Consider the following 16,008-nt stretch of genomic DNA (forward strand, 5'->3'; position numbering starts at 1 on the left):
TCCATGCCTCCTGTTCACAACATTGTACTCATGGTTTCAGATTCTTTGTTTCCCTGTATGGGGTGGTGTTCATCACCCTATCCCATAACCGAAGGTACCTTTGGTCTTGAAGCAGTTTGTAGTGGTTGCCCAAGGCACAAAAATTCCTAGTTGTAACTGTTGCCACTGGCAGGAAAAGATCCATGTGCAAAAAAATGTTCACAGCAGGGTTATTTGCAAAATCACAAAGCTGGCAAAGAAAAATAAGTACAAGAGGCCTGAGGAATGACTGAACAAACAAATTATGTGGCACAGGAATAGAACAGAATGTGACTGCACCACAAAGAATTAAGAATGTGACTTACTGAAAGAAGAAAACTCATATAAAATAAAGTAGAAAAAGAAAGCAAAGAAAAAGCCTCACATCTATGATGATCGCATCCAATGTAAATAAAAGACAAAACAAAACTAGACAAAAAGTCAAAATCAGAACAATGTTGCCCAAGTTAAAAGACAGCTTTCTATTAATAAATGACAACCTCCCCTCTCCCTCCCATATTAAGAAAGCTGACAAAAGAGGGCAATAGTTAATATTCAGAGAGATGTTGGGAAGAGAGGCACAATGGTGCATTGTTGCTAAGGCTGTGAACTGGCACAACTGTTTTGGAAAGCAATTTGAAATTATGCAAATAAAATGACTAACATGTCCATATGCTTTGACTTAAGAGATTCCATTACTAGGTTTATACCCCAAGAATGACATTGAAAGAAAAAAAAATTCTTATATATGCCAAAATATTTATAGCAGTATTTTTTTGTGATAACAAAGAACTGGAAACCAAGTAGATGTTAACCAACTGGAAAATGACTAAACAGGCTATAGAACATGAATGTAACAGAATGTTACTTGTCCTTTAAGAAATGATGAAAACAGTGAATACCGAGACATATTTGGAAGGTCTACATGAAATAATACAAAATGAAGTAAGCAGAGCCATGAAAACAGTATGTACAAGGACTACAATATTATAGATGAGGGGGAAGCTGGATGGTTCAGAGAGCCAGGCCCAGAGACAAGAGGCCCTAGGTTCAGATCTGACCTAAGACACTTCCTAGCTGTGTGATCCTGGGCAAGTCACTTAACTCCCATTACCTAGTCCTTATTGCCCTTCTACCTTGGAACCAATACACAGTACTGGTTCTAAGAAAGAAGGTAACAACAACAAAACATTGTAGATGAAAGAACATCTATGTACACAAAAAAATCAAAAGTGAATATTGCAAAATTAGGTCCAGGGCATAGTTTATTACATATATTTTGACTTTTCTATGTATTGATCAGTTTTGTTGAATTTTATTTTTCCTTTAAAAATATTGTTACATGAGATGGCTCTCTGGGAGAAGAAGAAAGAGCACAAAGTAGGGAAAATTTTGGTGATTTATTTAAAAAGATACAAAAATTTTATTTTAAAAAATGAAAATCTTACTGTTGTTTTTTAGAGAATGTGCCTTATAAATGGGTTGTTGAATGTAATTCTCTCTCTCCCTCTCACATGAAATGTACAAATACATTTAAGAATATTATGGATTACTGTTTAGAAGAGTGGGGTGGTAGAAGGTGAGGGAGAGCAGCTAGATGTCCCAGTACATAGAGATCCAGGCCTGGAATGGGGAGGATCTGGTTTAAATCTGGCCTCAGACACTTCCTGTGACCCTGGACAAGTCATTTAACTCTAATTGCCTAGTCCTTGCCCTTTTGTCTTAGAGTTGTTACTAAGACAGAAAGTAAGGGCTTTATAATAAATAAACAAACAAATAAATAAATGTAAGAGTAGGGACCAGAAAACCACAAGAAACCTCAGGTGACTAAAAATTTGTATGTGTGTATACATATAAACATGCACACATAATAATCGGTTTCTCAACCACTCTACCTATATGTATATGTATAAATATAAATATTATGAGAAATAAGGGGGTAAAAGATCAAACTATGCTAGAGATAAGAGTTGAAAATTACATTTTATGCTTTCTTTTATATTTAACAGAGGCATGAATACAAAATCTATGTCAAGGTTTATTAAGTGTCAGCATTTGATTTCTGGGTTTGCCAAGACTGTTATTTAAAAATTACAAAATTCTACTAAGCACTATAATATTCTTAAATTAACTACTAAAATCCCTAGTGATTCCTCTATAAGTTTCATATCCTAACTTCTTTTAGCATGATATAATGATCTAGAACTTCGAAAATCCCAACATGTTTTGTAAGTTTTAGAGGGGAGTAGCAATCTCTTCAAATTCTCCCTTAGCACACAAGAACCCTCTTTTGAAAACAGGTCACTATGGTAGAAGCAGAGAGTGGTGGAAAGATGGCCACCTATTTAACTCAGCAAAAAAAAAAAAAAACACACACACAACACGGTAGGTTTTTTTAGGTATTTGTTGTTTTTTATTTTAAAACCCTTACCTTCCATCTTAGAGTCAATACTGTATAATGGCTCCAAGGCAGAAGAGTGGTAAGGGCTAGGCAATGCGGGGTAAGTGACTTGCCCAGGGTCACACAGTTAGGAAGTGTCTGAGACCAGATTTGAATCTAGGACCTCCTGTCTCTAGGGCTGGCTATCAAACCACTAAGCCACCTGGCTTCCCCCTAGGTATTTTGTTTTAGAAAAGAATTATGTAGCTGATTTATGCATATTTAAGCATTTTTATGCTAACAAATGCACAGGAATTTAGGAATTTTCAAATCCCTTATTCTCAGAAAATGCATATTCCATCTCTACCAATCAAGAAAATAAAGTTCATTAAAATCTCTTACCCATCCCAGAGTCTTTCTTGGTGCCATCTGATATGATGTCCACATGGTCACTATCTACATCATAACTGAAGAAATCATTCAAGTAGGTTTTTGATCTCTGACCACCAAATACATATAAGCAACGATTTTTCTGAAAATTGAAAAAAATAATGGAAAAATGAATAAAGCAAGAAGCAGTGATGTAGCATGATAGCTGAAGATCAGTGTGAAAGAACTTACTCATTAGTAATCAGACCTTTAAGAAATTAGTTCTGATTAATGTTTGAGAGTTAGTGTAGTCTGGTAAGCAATGACTCAGGTTTTATAAAGTCAGTTCTTAAATTTGTATACCCATAGAGTAAAGCAGATAGAAAGATTGGCCTAGTAGAAAGAGGCTATATTTTGGAGTCAAGTACAGACTAGGTTCAAATTCTGCACCTGCCAAAACAGTACATTAGGCACCTCTTTAAGACTATAAAGTTATATGAAGCAAAAGTTCCTAAATATGGATTAAAAACAAAAACTTTAAGAAGGAAAGAGGGAGAAGAGTAATGGTGAAAATAATGAAGAGCAACATATAATTTACTGTTACCTTTCATTGGCATGAAGATGTGAGTTGAAATAGCATTAAGATGGAGATGGATAATAGTGAAGCTTAATCTCAGAATCCCTAACAGCAGAAGTGGAGAATAATATCAGCTAGAAGTCTTTGGGCTATCAGGTGAGGTCCCACAGAAGAAAATATGAACTGTTGAATAAATGGAACTTTTCCCCCCATTCTAAAGTCACCAGAATGCAAAAAATCTAAGTCAATACCTGTATCCCTTGATTATGTGGACAATAAAAAAAAAAATAGGAATTTTAAATTTTGTTGTACAAAATCAAATAGATTCTACCCTTTCTTCTCTAAAATGAGAAAAACATTACACATTTTTGTATTATAATCTCAATTATAGCCTTACTGAGTGGAAAAGCATGCAGTGTCCTATTCGGGACTGGATGTCTTCAGGTCCAGCATTACATGAATCCTCTCGAAGAAGTTTCCATGTTTGACATTGGCAGTTAAAAGCAAATAAACCACTGAATTGAGGTTCACTGGCTCTACTGTCATCTACACTGCCATTACAAGTCAAAATTCTTCCACCAAAAGTATAGATCATGTGTTTTTCAGAATCCATACACATCTGCATGAAGAAAATAAATTGATTTTAGCATGTTCCTATCAACATGTTAAGGAATTAATATATTTATGCATACTTTTTAGAATTTCAGGGAACCTGTGGTTCCGTTTTAAAATGCAAGAAAACTACCATATGAATAACAAAATATTAAAAACATTTCAACAAAGACAATGGTTGTTTTTAAAATACTGTTCCAGGCTTTCTTTTTCCAGTGAGAGCTAAGACTTGGATTAAAGAGCTAAAGATTTTCTCTAAGTTGTACAGCAGCTTTTGTCAAAAGCAGCAGAAGCTATTGACATAAATGAAGCTAAAGACTGCTTCCAAAGCCCCTTCCCAACTGTCCTGGGCTACTATCTAACAGTTCCCATTTATCACTTAACTTACAAACTAATTTCTTAACAATAACAGTGTGAGGTAGTGAAGACATTACTACAAAGATTTTATAGATCACTGGGTCTTTGATCTAGTTAGAAGCTTACAGATAATTCTAAGAGCTGGTTCCTGAGAGGAAGTCTTAAATTTATCATTTTTGCAGTATGATTGTTTTTAAGTCCTTTAAAATATGACATTTTGATTCTAGGTTACTTTGAATTGTTTTACAATTTATATTTTAAAAATACCTCTATTTCTCTATGACCTGACATAAAGTGAGTTTAGTTAAATATCATAAGGCTTAACAGGCCCAGCTTCATATGATTCTGAGTTCGAATAAAAATCTTTCTTGAAGTATTTATAAGCTAAAAAGTTCAAAATGGAAGGTATATCCAAACATGAGTGAAATTTATGTTTAAAGTTTAAATTATGCATATAAAACCTTACTCAAACTGTATGTCTCTGTCTCTCTCTGCCTCCCCTAAACAGCATATTAAATATATATTTAAACCAGCCTCGAACACTTAGCACAATGCCTGGCACATAGAAGGTGCTTAATAAATGTTTACTGACTGACTGATTAATTTAGAGGAAGCATGGCATAATAAAAAGACCACTGGATTTGGAGCCTAGAGGACATGTGCTCAAATCTCAGTCCTGTAAACACTTATTGAGTGACTCTGGTCAAGTCATTTAATCTTTCTGGGCCTTACTGAGAAGATGTGGAATAAATGATGATTATGATGCCAATAATGATAAAATAAGTAAAAGTTATATGAAACCTCTGTGTGCCAGGCACTATGCTAAGTATTATACAATTATCTCATTTAATCCTCACAACAACCCCAGGAGGTGGAAGCTATTATTTTTACCATTTTATAGTTGAGGAAACTGATACAAAGATAAGTAATTCACCTAGCTTCACATAGCTGTAAGTATCTGAGGCTACATATAAACTCGGGTCCTCCTGACGTCAGGCTCAGCACACTATCATTCTATCCATTAGGGCACTAATATGGTACTTTCCAGCTTTAAATCAATGATCCTGAATAATTTTTAAATTTCCCTGATCTCTTATACATGCCATTCACATCTATAATTCATATCTCTTTTCTTTCTCCCCTCTGATTAGGCAATATTTGCAAAGTGTTATAGTGGGTAGAGATGGTTAAGTTCTATTACCCAAAGGAGAGGACTTGGCAATGTGTCAGAATGTTAGAAAAGTTTAAGTCCCCATGATTTTAATTTTTTTAAATAGGGAGTCATTGTAGTTTATTATAATTAAAAATTTTTATTTATTTGCTTGTTTGTTACATTAAAACTCTCTGCTTAATGGCTTCTTTCCCCTCTCCCCCATTAGAGAGGGGATCATTTGACAAAAATATATCTTTTTTTTAAATTTATTAGTTCTTTATTTAGAGGTGGACATACACAAGTCATTCTTCAAACAATTATTTCCATTGCTGTATATAATGTTCTTTTGCTTCTGCTCGTTTCACTATAATTTCATGTAGTCCTTTCCATGTTTTTCCAAAGTTAACCTGTTCATCATTTCTTACAGCACAGTATTCCATTATAATCATATGCCACAATTATTCAGCCATTTCCTAAATGATGGGCATCCCTTTCAATTCCCATATCTTTGCCATATCAAAGAGAGCAGTTATATTAGTGTCCCCATTTTTCCACATCCTCATCATTTGTCATTTTGCTCTTTTATCATTTTAGCCAATCTGATAGGTATGAGATATCTCAAAAGTTGTTTTGACTTGCATTTCTCTAATCAATTATTTACAGTAATATTTCATTAACTTATATGTGGCTTTGATGTCTTTATACAAACATCTATTTATATCTTTTGTCCATTTAACCAAGTGAGGAATGGCTTATATTCTGAAACAATTCTCTACATACTTTAGGTATGTGAGCTCCAGCTGAGAAACTGTCTATAAAATTTCCCCCCTCCCCCAAAACTTACTCTTTCTATTTAATCTTAGTTATGTTAGTTTTTTTTGGTACAGAAACTTTTCAATTTAATGTATTGAAAATTATTCATTTTACATTTTACAATGCTTCCTCACTCTTGATAAACTCTTCTCCTATCCATAAATCTGATAGGTAATATATCCCCTGCTCTTCTAAGGTAATATATTCCCTGCTCTTCTAATTTGCTTTTATATCTCCCTTTATGTCTGTCATGTATCCACTTTGATCTTATGGTTAAATGGTATAAGATACTGGCATATATCTAGTTTCTGCCAGATTGCTTTTCAGTTTTTCCCAATAATTTTTACCTAATAGTTCATTGTTATTCCAAAAACTTGGATCTTTACTTTTGTCAAACAAAAGGTTACTATAATCTATTACAACTGTTTATTGTATGTTTTGTTCCACTGATCTACTTTTCTATTTCTTAGCCAGGACCAGATAGTTTTGGTCATTACTGTTTTATTACAGTTCAAAATCTGGTTCTACTAATCCTCCTTTCTTAACTTTTTTTTTTCATTAATTCCTTTGACATCCTTTACTTTTTGTTTTTCAAATGAATTTTGTTATTATTTTTTCTGGTTCAATAAAATATTTATCCTCAGTGCTTACTGCAGTGCCTGTCTGGTGCAAGGCAAACATTTATAAAATGCTTGCTGACAGATTGTTTCAGAGGCAGAGAGACTTGCAGTCAGAAAGGCCAAGATCCACTTCCAATACACTTTTTACTACATCACTGTGCCTTTAATTATTATTGCTTCAATGCTCATCTAAACTAATTCCATAGAGATGAAGAACATACATTTCTCTATGAAAATGAAATGGAAAAGACACTGAAGCATATTTTTATTCTTGTATTTCATCTCCCCTAGTTTAAGTCTATTCTGCTCTTTGAATCCTTTCACTTTTACAAACTGAGTCTCTTTACTGAGCTTGAGAGTTCCATCACCAATTGCTCATTGGACATTTCAAGCTAAATGTTTCATTGGTTATGTTTGCATCCCCAGTATTCAGCAGTGTCTTGTCATATAATATGCACTTTAACAAATGTGTGTTGATTGCTAAATAATTGCTGTCTTGGAAACATCTTAAACTAAGTATGTCCAAAACAAAAATTAAATCATCTTTTACCATTTTCCAGTCTCCCAGATTCATAACATGCTTGTTTCTCACTCTCTTGTTACATCACATATCCAATCAGTTTTTAAATCTTGCCATGTCTATGTCTAAAAATCCAGCACCTTCATGCTACTCACATTATCTTAGTTCAAAACTTAATCATCTCACTGGGTAGCTCAGTGAATTGAGAGCCAGGCCTAGAGATGGGAGGTCCTAGGTTCAAATCCGGCCTCAGACACTTCCCAGCTGTGTGACCCTGGGCAAGTCACTTGACCCCCATTGCCTACCCTTACCACTCTTCCACCTATAAGTCAATACACAGAAGTTAAGCGTTTAAAACTAAAAAAACAAACAAACAAACAAAAAAACTTAATCATTTCCTGCATAGACTACTACAATGGACTTCTTGCCTCCCTGACTCAGTTTTCTCTTCCAAGTCTGGTTCATTCTCTACAGAGATGCTTACATACCTTTCCTTAAGCACTTATCTAACCACTTAGGTGCTCCCACTAAATCAATCATCAAACATGACAAATATCTGTGTTTGGCTTTGAAAGTCCTTCACAAATTCCCATCTCATTATATACAACTCTTCATCTTGCATTCAATAATATGCCAAAAATGGCCTTTTCTCTAATTCTCTATCTCTTGTTTCCACATGCTTTTGCATTAGACTGGGACATATGTATGTATCACTTACAAACCAGTGAATCATTCTTTTCCTTTAAAAAAAAAAAAAAAAAAGCTCAAGTATCACATTGTACAAAATACCTTTCATGATACACCACAACTGGCATTGCTTTCTTTCCTTTTCCTTTCTAAAACCTTTACCTTTCCTCTCAGAATCAATACTGAGTTTCAGTACCAAGGCAGAAGAACGGTAACTGGGATTAGGTGACTTACCCAGAATCACACAGCTAGAAGTGTCTGAGGCCAGATTTCAAAGATAATTTCTTGCATGCTCCTCTAACTTCCTTATGATCTCACCCCTTATATCTAAGTTAAGTGTCTATTTTGAACTAATTTGGATAAAATGTTTGTTAATACCTAGTTTCTGCCAGACTACATTCTAATTTTCCCAGCAATTTCTATCAAAGAGTTCTTGTTTTCAGCTTTATAAAACATTAAGTTATTATGTTTAGTTACTTAGGTATACTAATGATTAATCACTCTATATCTTATCCATTACCAAATTGTTTTGATAGCCACTTTATATTATAGTCTGAGATCTGGTACAGATAGTACGTTTCCTTCACAATTTTTGTTCATTCATTCCATTAAAACTTTGGACCTTTTGTTCCTCCAGATAAATTTTACTGCTTTTTCTAATTCTATAAAGTAATTCTTTGGTAGTTTGACTGGTATAGCACTGAATAAGAAAATTAATTTAGACATTATCATCATTCATATTACATTGACTCAGTCAACCAAAGAGTATTTCTCCATTTGTTTTTCTGTGAAGCTTTAAAAAATTTTCATGAAGAATGTTTCATAATTGAGTTCACATAGTTTCTCTTTGTATTTTGTACACCCCCCAAGTAAACAACTAAATATTTTATACCCTTTAAAGTTATTTTAAATGGAATTTCTCTATCTCTTAATGTTGGGTTTTGTGGTTAGAGAAATGCTGGTGGCCTATGAGGATTTATTTTATATCTTGTGCTTCTAAAGTTAATTGTTTCAATTAAATTTTTCACCGACTCACTAGGGTTTGCTGAGGATCATTATATCATTCACAAAAAGTGCTAATTTTGTTTCCTCATTGCCAATGATTAGTCCTTTCATTTTTTTCTTATCTTATAACTATGGATAGCATTTCTAGTACAATATGGAATAATAATGGTGATGATGGCTTTCGTTGCTTCAACACTGATATTATTAGAAAGGCTTCTAGTTTATTCCCATTACAAATAAAAGATGTTTCTGGATTTAGATATATGCCACATATCATTTTAAGAAAAGCTCATTTATTCTTAAGCTTTCAAGTCTTTTCTAGTGATTTAATTATATGATTTTTGTTCTTTTTAATTTTGAAGACATCAATCCCCTCTCCTTGAAATTAAAGGGGGAAAAAAAAAATCAGACCAGGGAATGAAATTTTCCTTTTACCTCAGATTTTTGTCCCCTTTTCTCTTTTATAGTATAGCAATTTTTTGGCTGCCAATGGTTAAGTGCAATATTGTTGCATTTGTCCTGCTTTCTCATAGGACATAAACTACTTTAATTGGCATCCCAGGGTGATTCTAGCATTGGTCAACACGCTCCTGGAGGAGGGGATTGTATAATTATCCTAAAATCCAAGTTTTAAGATCTTTTAAATCAATTTTGGGAAAAGAACATCACCAATATCCCAAATCAAGAAAATAGATCTTCTGGGGAAGATGCCATAAGGATGCCTACAGAAATCACACATTACATCAAGAGATCCAGAGTGAACTTTGGGATATATTGATTGATCTGAAGGGGATTGAACCTATCATTTACTCTCAATGTAAACTTTTACACCAAAGGGGAGTGTCCCCAATTGGCTTTTTATCAATGCTTCTATCAATCATTTTTTTCTTTTTCTTTTCCTTCTTATCCTCCAAATCATTGTAATTCCCTCTATGTAAGGTGCAATATTTTATATACCTCTAGTAAGAGAAGTGTTAAATGTATAGGCTCCATATGTAGAATGATTCACTGGGGAGACTTGACATGTTAATTTCCAAGAAAACCCTGGTGAGATTCAACATGTTGGTCTCCCAAAGAATCAGAGAGGAGACTGTAGGGTAAGTTTACTCTTCCCTCCTTTCTTGGGTCATGCAAGTAATGTGAGTCTGCACCTGAACTTGACCCAAACAGGAGTCTGAACATGACCCAAATATGAAAAACAACCAGAAAGAAAGAATTTCTCTACCAAAGAGATAGAGTTTAGATCAGTCATGATTTAGTACATCCCTCTCTGTTGAGCTTTGGGGGTGATATTCTGGAGAGGAATTGTTATAGTTTTACATAGCAAAACTAACTACAATACTTCGGGGGGGGGGGGATGGATTTTTAGTGAAATAGTGGAATTTATAATCATTTTTAATGAAAAGACCAAAATATGGAGAAACTTTTAAGTTCAAACACAATAGTAAAGAAAATCATGAAAAAGTAAACATGAATGAGCAATGATAAAGGACCAAATTAGGATAAACTGCTTATTTTCAAGAAGTGTAAGATCTCTCTATCTCTAGGGGCCCAGTAAGAAACTCATATGCTGGATTGCTGCTGGAAGCAGCCATGTGAGTAGTGCAATTAGATCACTTTACTTTATCTCTCTTCTTTTACCTATTCAACTAATTCTAATAAACTTTATTAAAATCTGAGGATCAGAGTCCTAATTTAATTAAAATATCTGAACAGTTCAGATGTAAGTAATGTTAAACTGACAGTTATGCATCCTCATCCCCCTTCCTCCCAGATTGGATAGATGTCTCTTGAACAGCCTAATTATTATATAAGATAATTTTCTCTCCTACTAAAAGTGTATTTCTCTTCTCTTCTCTTCTCTTCTCTTCTCTTCTCTTCTCTTCTCTTCTCTTCTCTTCTCTTCTCTTCTCTTCTCTTCTCTTCTCTTTCCTTTCTGCTCTTAAGATTATCAAGATTTAACAAACCCTCTTTCTCCCAGGCCTTAAGACTCCCTCCATGAGTCCTAATGAACATTATAATTTGTTTGAAAATAAGCAGTTCATCCTAATTTGGTCCTTTATCATTGCTCATTCATGTTTACTTTTTCATGTTTTTCTTTACTACTGTGTTTGAACTTAAAAGTTTCTCCATATTTTGGTCTTTTCATTAAAAATGATTACAAATTCCACTATTTCACTAAAAATCCATCCCCCCACCAAAGTATTGTAGTCAGTTTTGCTATGTAAAACTATAACAATTGCTTTCCAGAATATCACCCCCAAAGCTCAACAGAGAGGGATGTACTAAATCATGAGTGATCCAGACTCTTTCTCTTTGGTAGAGAAATGTTTTCTTTCTGGTTGTTTTGTGTATTTTTTCCTTTAATGGTATCTCTAGATTTAAGTAATGATGTTCTTGTGAGTTTTCCTTTTGGGGTTTCTTTTAAGAAATAATTGGTGGAAAAAAAAAGAAATAATTGGTGGATTCTTTCTTGTTCTACTTTGTCTTCTGGTTTTAAGAGATATAAGGAGTTTCCTTTTAAGATTTCTTGAAATATGATGTTTAGACTCTCTTTTGGTAATCACATTCAGAGAGTCCAATGATTCTTAATTCTTTTTCCTCCTCAATCTATTTTCAAGATTGGTTGTTTTTGCTATAAGATACCTTACAGTTTCTTCTATTTTTTTTCAGCCTTTTGATTGTTCTTCTTCAAGTGCTTTCATTTATAGAAACATTTTAAAATCTTTCTTAAGCAAAAACAAATAACTTGCATTTCTTCCAGGAATTCTAGCTGAGTTCGTATTCCTACGGTATGCTGTTCTTTGGGGCTTTATTTGGAGATATTGTGGAAACATTCTATTCTGTGTTTGTGTCTTGAGTTTCTGTCACTTTAATGCCTCTTTATGGTGGCATTTTTTTTCCTATTTGTACATTCTTTCAATCTACTTTATATTAGACTTAATATAAGAACTAGGTTCTGCCACATTTTTACTTACCAGTCTAAACAGCTTACTACCACAGTCTCTGTCTATACTCTTCTAATTATTATGTTAATGACAAAAATTTGAAGAGTTACAAATACCATCTTTCCATGTAAGCCCTTAAACTTTTTCTTTCTTATTTTCCTTTTGAATCTCTTGATTCTTATATTTGGACTTCAAGCTTTCTGTTTAGATCTGGACTTTTTGACAGGAATGTTTCTAATTTATTAAATGATCATTTTCCCCCTGAAAGAAGTCAGTTTTGATGGGTAGGTGATCCTTGCCTGTAAATCTAATTCCCTTGCCTTCTGGAATATCATATTCAAAGCCTTTGATCCTTCAATGTAGAAGCTGCCAGATCCTATGCAATCCTGCCTGGGGCTTCCTGATATTTGAATTGTTTCTTTCTGACTGTTTGAAGTATTTTATTTTCTTCTTGGCCTGAGAGCTATATTACTTGGTTATTACATTCCTGGGAGTTATCATTTGGGGGTTTATGCAAAAAGGGATCTATGGATTCTTTCAGTTTCTATTTTACCCTCTTTGTTCAAGAATATCAGGGCAATTTTGTTTGATAGTTTCTTGCAATATAATACCTAGGATTTTTTTTTTTAATCATGGCTTTCAGGTAGTTTAATAATTCTTCAATTGTCTCACCTGGACCTATTTTCTAGGTCAGTTGTCTTTTTTTAATGAGATATTTTCTTCTATTTTTTCATTCTTTTAATTTAATTTTATTGTTTCTTTATGCCTCATGAAGTCATTACCTTCTATTCTAATTTTTAAAGAATTATTTTCTTTCATGACCTTTTGATACTCCTTTTCCATTTGGTCCATTCTACTTTTCATGGAATTCTTTTTATCATTGCATTATTTTACCTTTTCCTAGTAGATCACTTCTGGTTTTTAAGCTATTTTCTTTTTGCAGTGTTTTCAATTCCTTTCCCCATTTTTCTTCTATCTCTTATTTGATTACTAAATTCCTTTTTGAATTCTTCTTGTCTGAGATAAATTCCCATTTTTCTTTGAAAGTTTCCTACTGAATCTGTGCATTGCTTTTTGTCTCCATAAAAATTTTATGGTTGGTCATTTCTTTTGCTGTTTTCTCTTTTTCCTAAATGTTTTTTGCCTATGGACTAAATGTTCTGAAAACTGCTAATTCCATTTCCTCTACTGATGGCTTACAGGACCCAGCACTGTGAGTTTATTTTTCCCTGGGTCTAGGGGCTTACCCAATCCCAAGCTTGAAAGGGCCAAGCTCTAAGGACTTTCAGTTCTCACTGTGGGTTGGTGCCAGAACTTAGGACTTCAAGAGGTGGTTGTGGGGTGCTGTTACTGGCTTAGGCAGATACTGGGATCCCAAAGTTGGCCTAATGATGCAATAGGTGGGGGGTGATCAGCCAACACTCCTCTGTGTGCAGTTTTACTTCTGGTTTCCTCTTATCCCATGAAAATTGACTCTCTCTCTGTATGCTTTCCAAGTTGTTTTCCTCAAGAGAGGCCCCCTCACTCTGTTTCCTTGCTGGTTTTGACTCCTGTTGTTCTGAGGTGCTATTTTAAGGCTAGCTTGAGAGGATTCTCAGACTGGTTCCAGCTTTTGATACTACTAAGCAACCAGCCTGGCTCTACCCATCTGCCACATTTTTAGTGGGAAGTACTGGGAAGGCCCTATTTCTATTTTCTTGAGGTAATGAATGTTGTGTAATTCTAGGATCTCAAAGCCAGTATGAGTTAGGAATCTATAAAATTTTGGTGTTTCCAAAGGAATTGGATGTAGGTTAGAGTCTGATTATTTATACACACCCCATCCCTCTATCTAAGGTATTGCAAATCCTGACCTGAGTCTAGGTTTGTTATCTGAGAATATTCAAAATAGGAATCATGAATAGTTCAGGCACTTTACAGAATTTAAAACTGAAAAGGAAAAATTTCTAAAGAGATAAAATTATAACAGGTATTTATCACTCTACCACACCTGATGATCAAACACCAACTTGGGTCCTCCATCAGCTGCAGTGTCCTCACTTAGCAACATCCATGTGTTTGTGTCAATGTCATAGCGGTAGAAGTCACTTTTCAGAGATTTACTATTCCTCACAGAGGAATCCAAGTAACGTCCCAGTGTGTATATTTGTCTTCTCTGAATGTCAATACACATTTTATGACAAGATCTGGCACTAGGGCCGTTCTGTTTAAAAAAAAAAAAAAGCATGCAGCATTGATTAGAAACAAAAATGAATATGAGAACTTAAAACAATATTGTTTTTCTTCTGATTATTCAAAAATGTATTTATTAAGAAATTCATAAGCATTATTAAATAACTAATGCTGGTCTGATACTATTATACACAGTAGATATAAAAATAAAGATGACAATACATTTATAATCTCACCATGGAGAAAAAGGTTACTCGGAATTTCTATAATACAAAGGATGATCCAAAATTCATAGGCAGTTAAAACTTTTGGGATATGCTGTGATTACACAGCACTTTTCATATACTGCCTAATAGTAGTAATTTATATACATGTAGTTACTTCCATAGGTATCTAGGTGGTAGAATAGATAATGTCAGGTTTGGCGTCAGGAAGACTTATCTTCTTGAGTTCAAATCTGACCTCAGACTCTTGCTAGTTGTGTGATTCTAGGCAAGTCACTAAATCCTTCTGCTTTAGTTTCTTCATCCATAAAATGAATAGAAAAGGAAAGGGCAAATCACTGTAGTACCTTTGCCAAGAAAATCCCATTTAGGGTCAGGAAGTGCTAGACAAGACTGAATAAAAAAACAAATGAAAATTAGTTACACAATTTGATAGTAAATACCTTAAGAGTAAGGAAAACACGGCCTAATTTATTTAGCTTCAACAGTTCTTCCCCAAGTGGCAAAAAGAAAATGTTTCAAAAAATGTTTGTTGAATGTGTACATAAGAACCAACTAGAGAATGACACAAAAGAGTACTAAATACTATATCCCAAGTATTATAGACTACATTATAATAGGAATTCAGATAAGACAGTGAGGGAATCTTTCCTGCAAAGTGAATTGTGAAAGCAGAGAGTAGCAGTGAGAAGCCAGTTTTTCCAGGTGTGAAAAGTTTATATTGGGGGAGTAACAGAAATTAAAGTTGAATATTAAAGAAGAAGTAGTTGATGAAAGACCTTGATAGACATTGGACAAAAGAAAGGCATCATATGTTCTTAAACAAGAGATGATGAGACAAAAAGAAAAAACAGAAGTGTTTTAGGAAAATTAATATAGCATTATTATTCAGGAGAGATGAAAGAGGGAAAAGATTAGAGAAAGAAGATAAGACAGACAACATAATAACCTAAGGTTTGAAGTAAAATATGACTGCCAGTTACTTATAGTGAAATTCTCCTGATCACCATATCATAGTAAAGAGGTAACTCAAAGGAAGCACCTTTGAGGGTAAAATCTTAAAATGGTAGAATGAGGAGGTCTTTAGGAAGAAGTTGGACAACAATTTGTCAGGTATGGTATAATAGGAATTACTTTTGGGTATTGTTGGATAAGACAGTTCCTGGTTTCTGTTCCAACTCTCAAATTGTGTGATTTTGAATATTTAATAAGGCATAAAACAAGGAGAAGTATGCTTACTAAAGTATTTGCCACATTTATGAAGAATGGCATAGTGAGTCAATAGGGTGGCTTAGAAGCAGCAAAAGTCAAGTCCTCTGTGAAAACCCTTCCATACCAATCAAAAATAAAGCACTTTACAGGGGACACAAAACCAAATACAACTACAGGGCAGAGCTGGGGGACCCTCCTGCTCAATTCAACTTAAAAGGTATGCAGAAAAGGTTGAATTCTTATGTTTAAGGAAAAGAAAGAGGGAAGGTCCCAGGACCCTTCCTGCACCTATTATGCTGAGACTCAGGTACTTGGTGGGATCTCGGAGAGAGGGCTCCAGG

At 34.2% G+C, this 16,008-nt stretch overlaps 1 protein-coding gene across 1 annotated transcript in view; it reads right to left on the minus strand.

The window, feature by feature from the left end:
- MKLN1 (muskelin 1) overlaps window positions 1-16,008 on the minus strand; it is a 240,632-nt gene that overhangs the window by 35,993 nt on the left and 188,631 nt on the right. Inside the window, exons 10-12 of the mRNA XM_044679015.1 lie at window positions 14,050-14,262; window positions 3,742-3,963; window positions 2,801-2,930 (exon numbers count right to left, since the gene is read on the minus strand). Of these exons, the coding sequence (XP_044534950.1) occupies window positions 2,801-2,930; window positions 3,742-3,963; window positions 14,050-14,262 (565 nt within the window). The remainder of the gene's footprint in view (window positions 1-2,800; window positions 2,931-3,741; window positions 3,964-14,049; window positions 14,263-16,008) is intronic.

The sequence above is a fragment of the Gracilinanus agilis genome, chromosome 5, assembly GCF_016433145.1.
Source record: "Gracilinanus agilis isolate LMUSP501 chromosome 5, AgileGrace, whole genome shotgun sequence".
Taxonomy (NCBI): Eukaryota; Metazoa; Chordata; class Mammalia; order Didelphimorphia; family Didelphidae; genus Gracilinanus; species Gracilinanus agilis.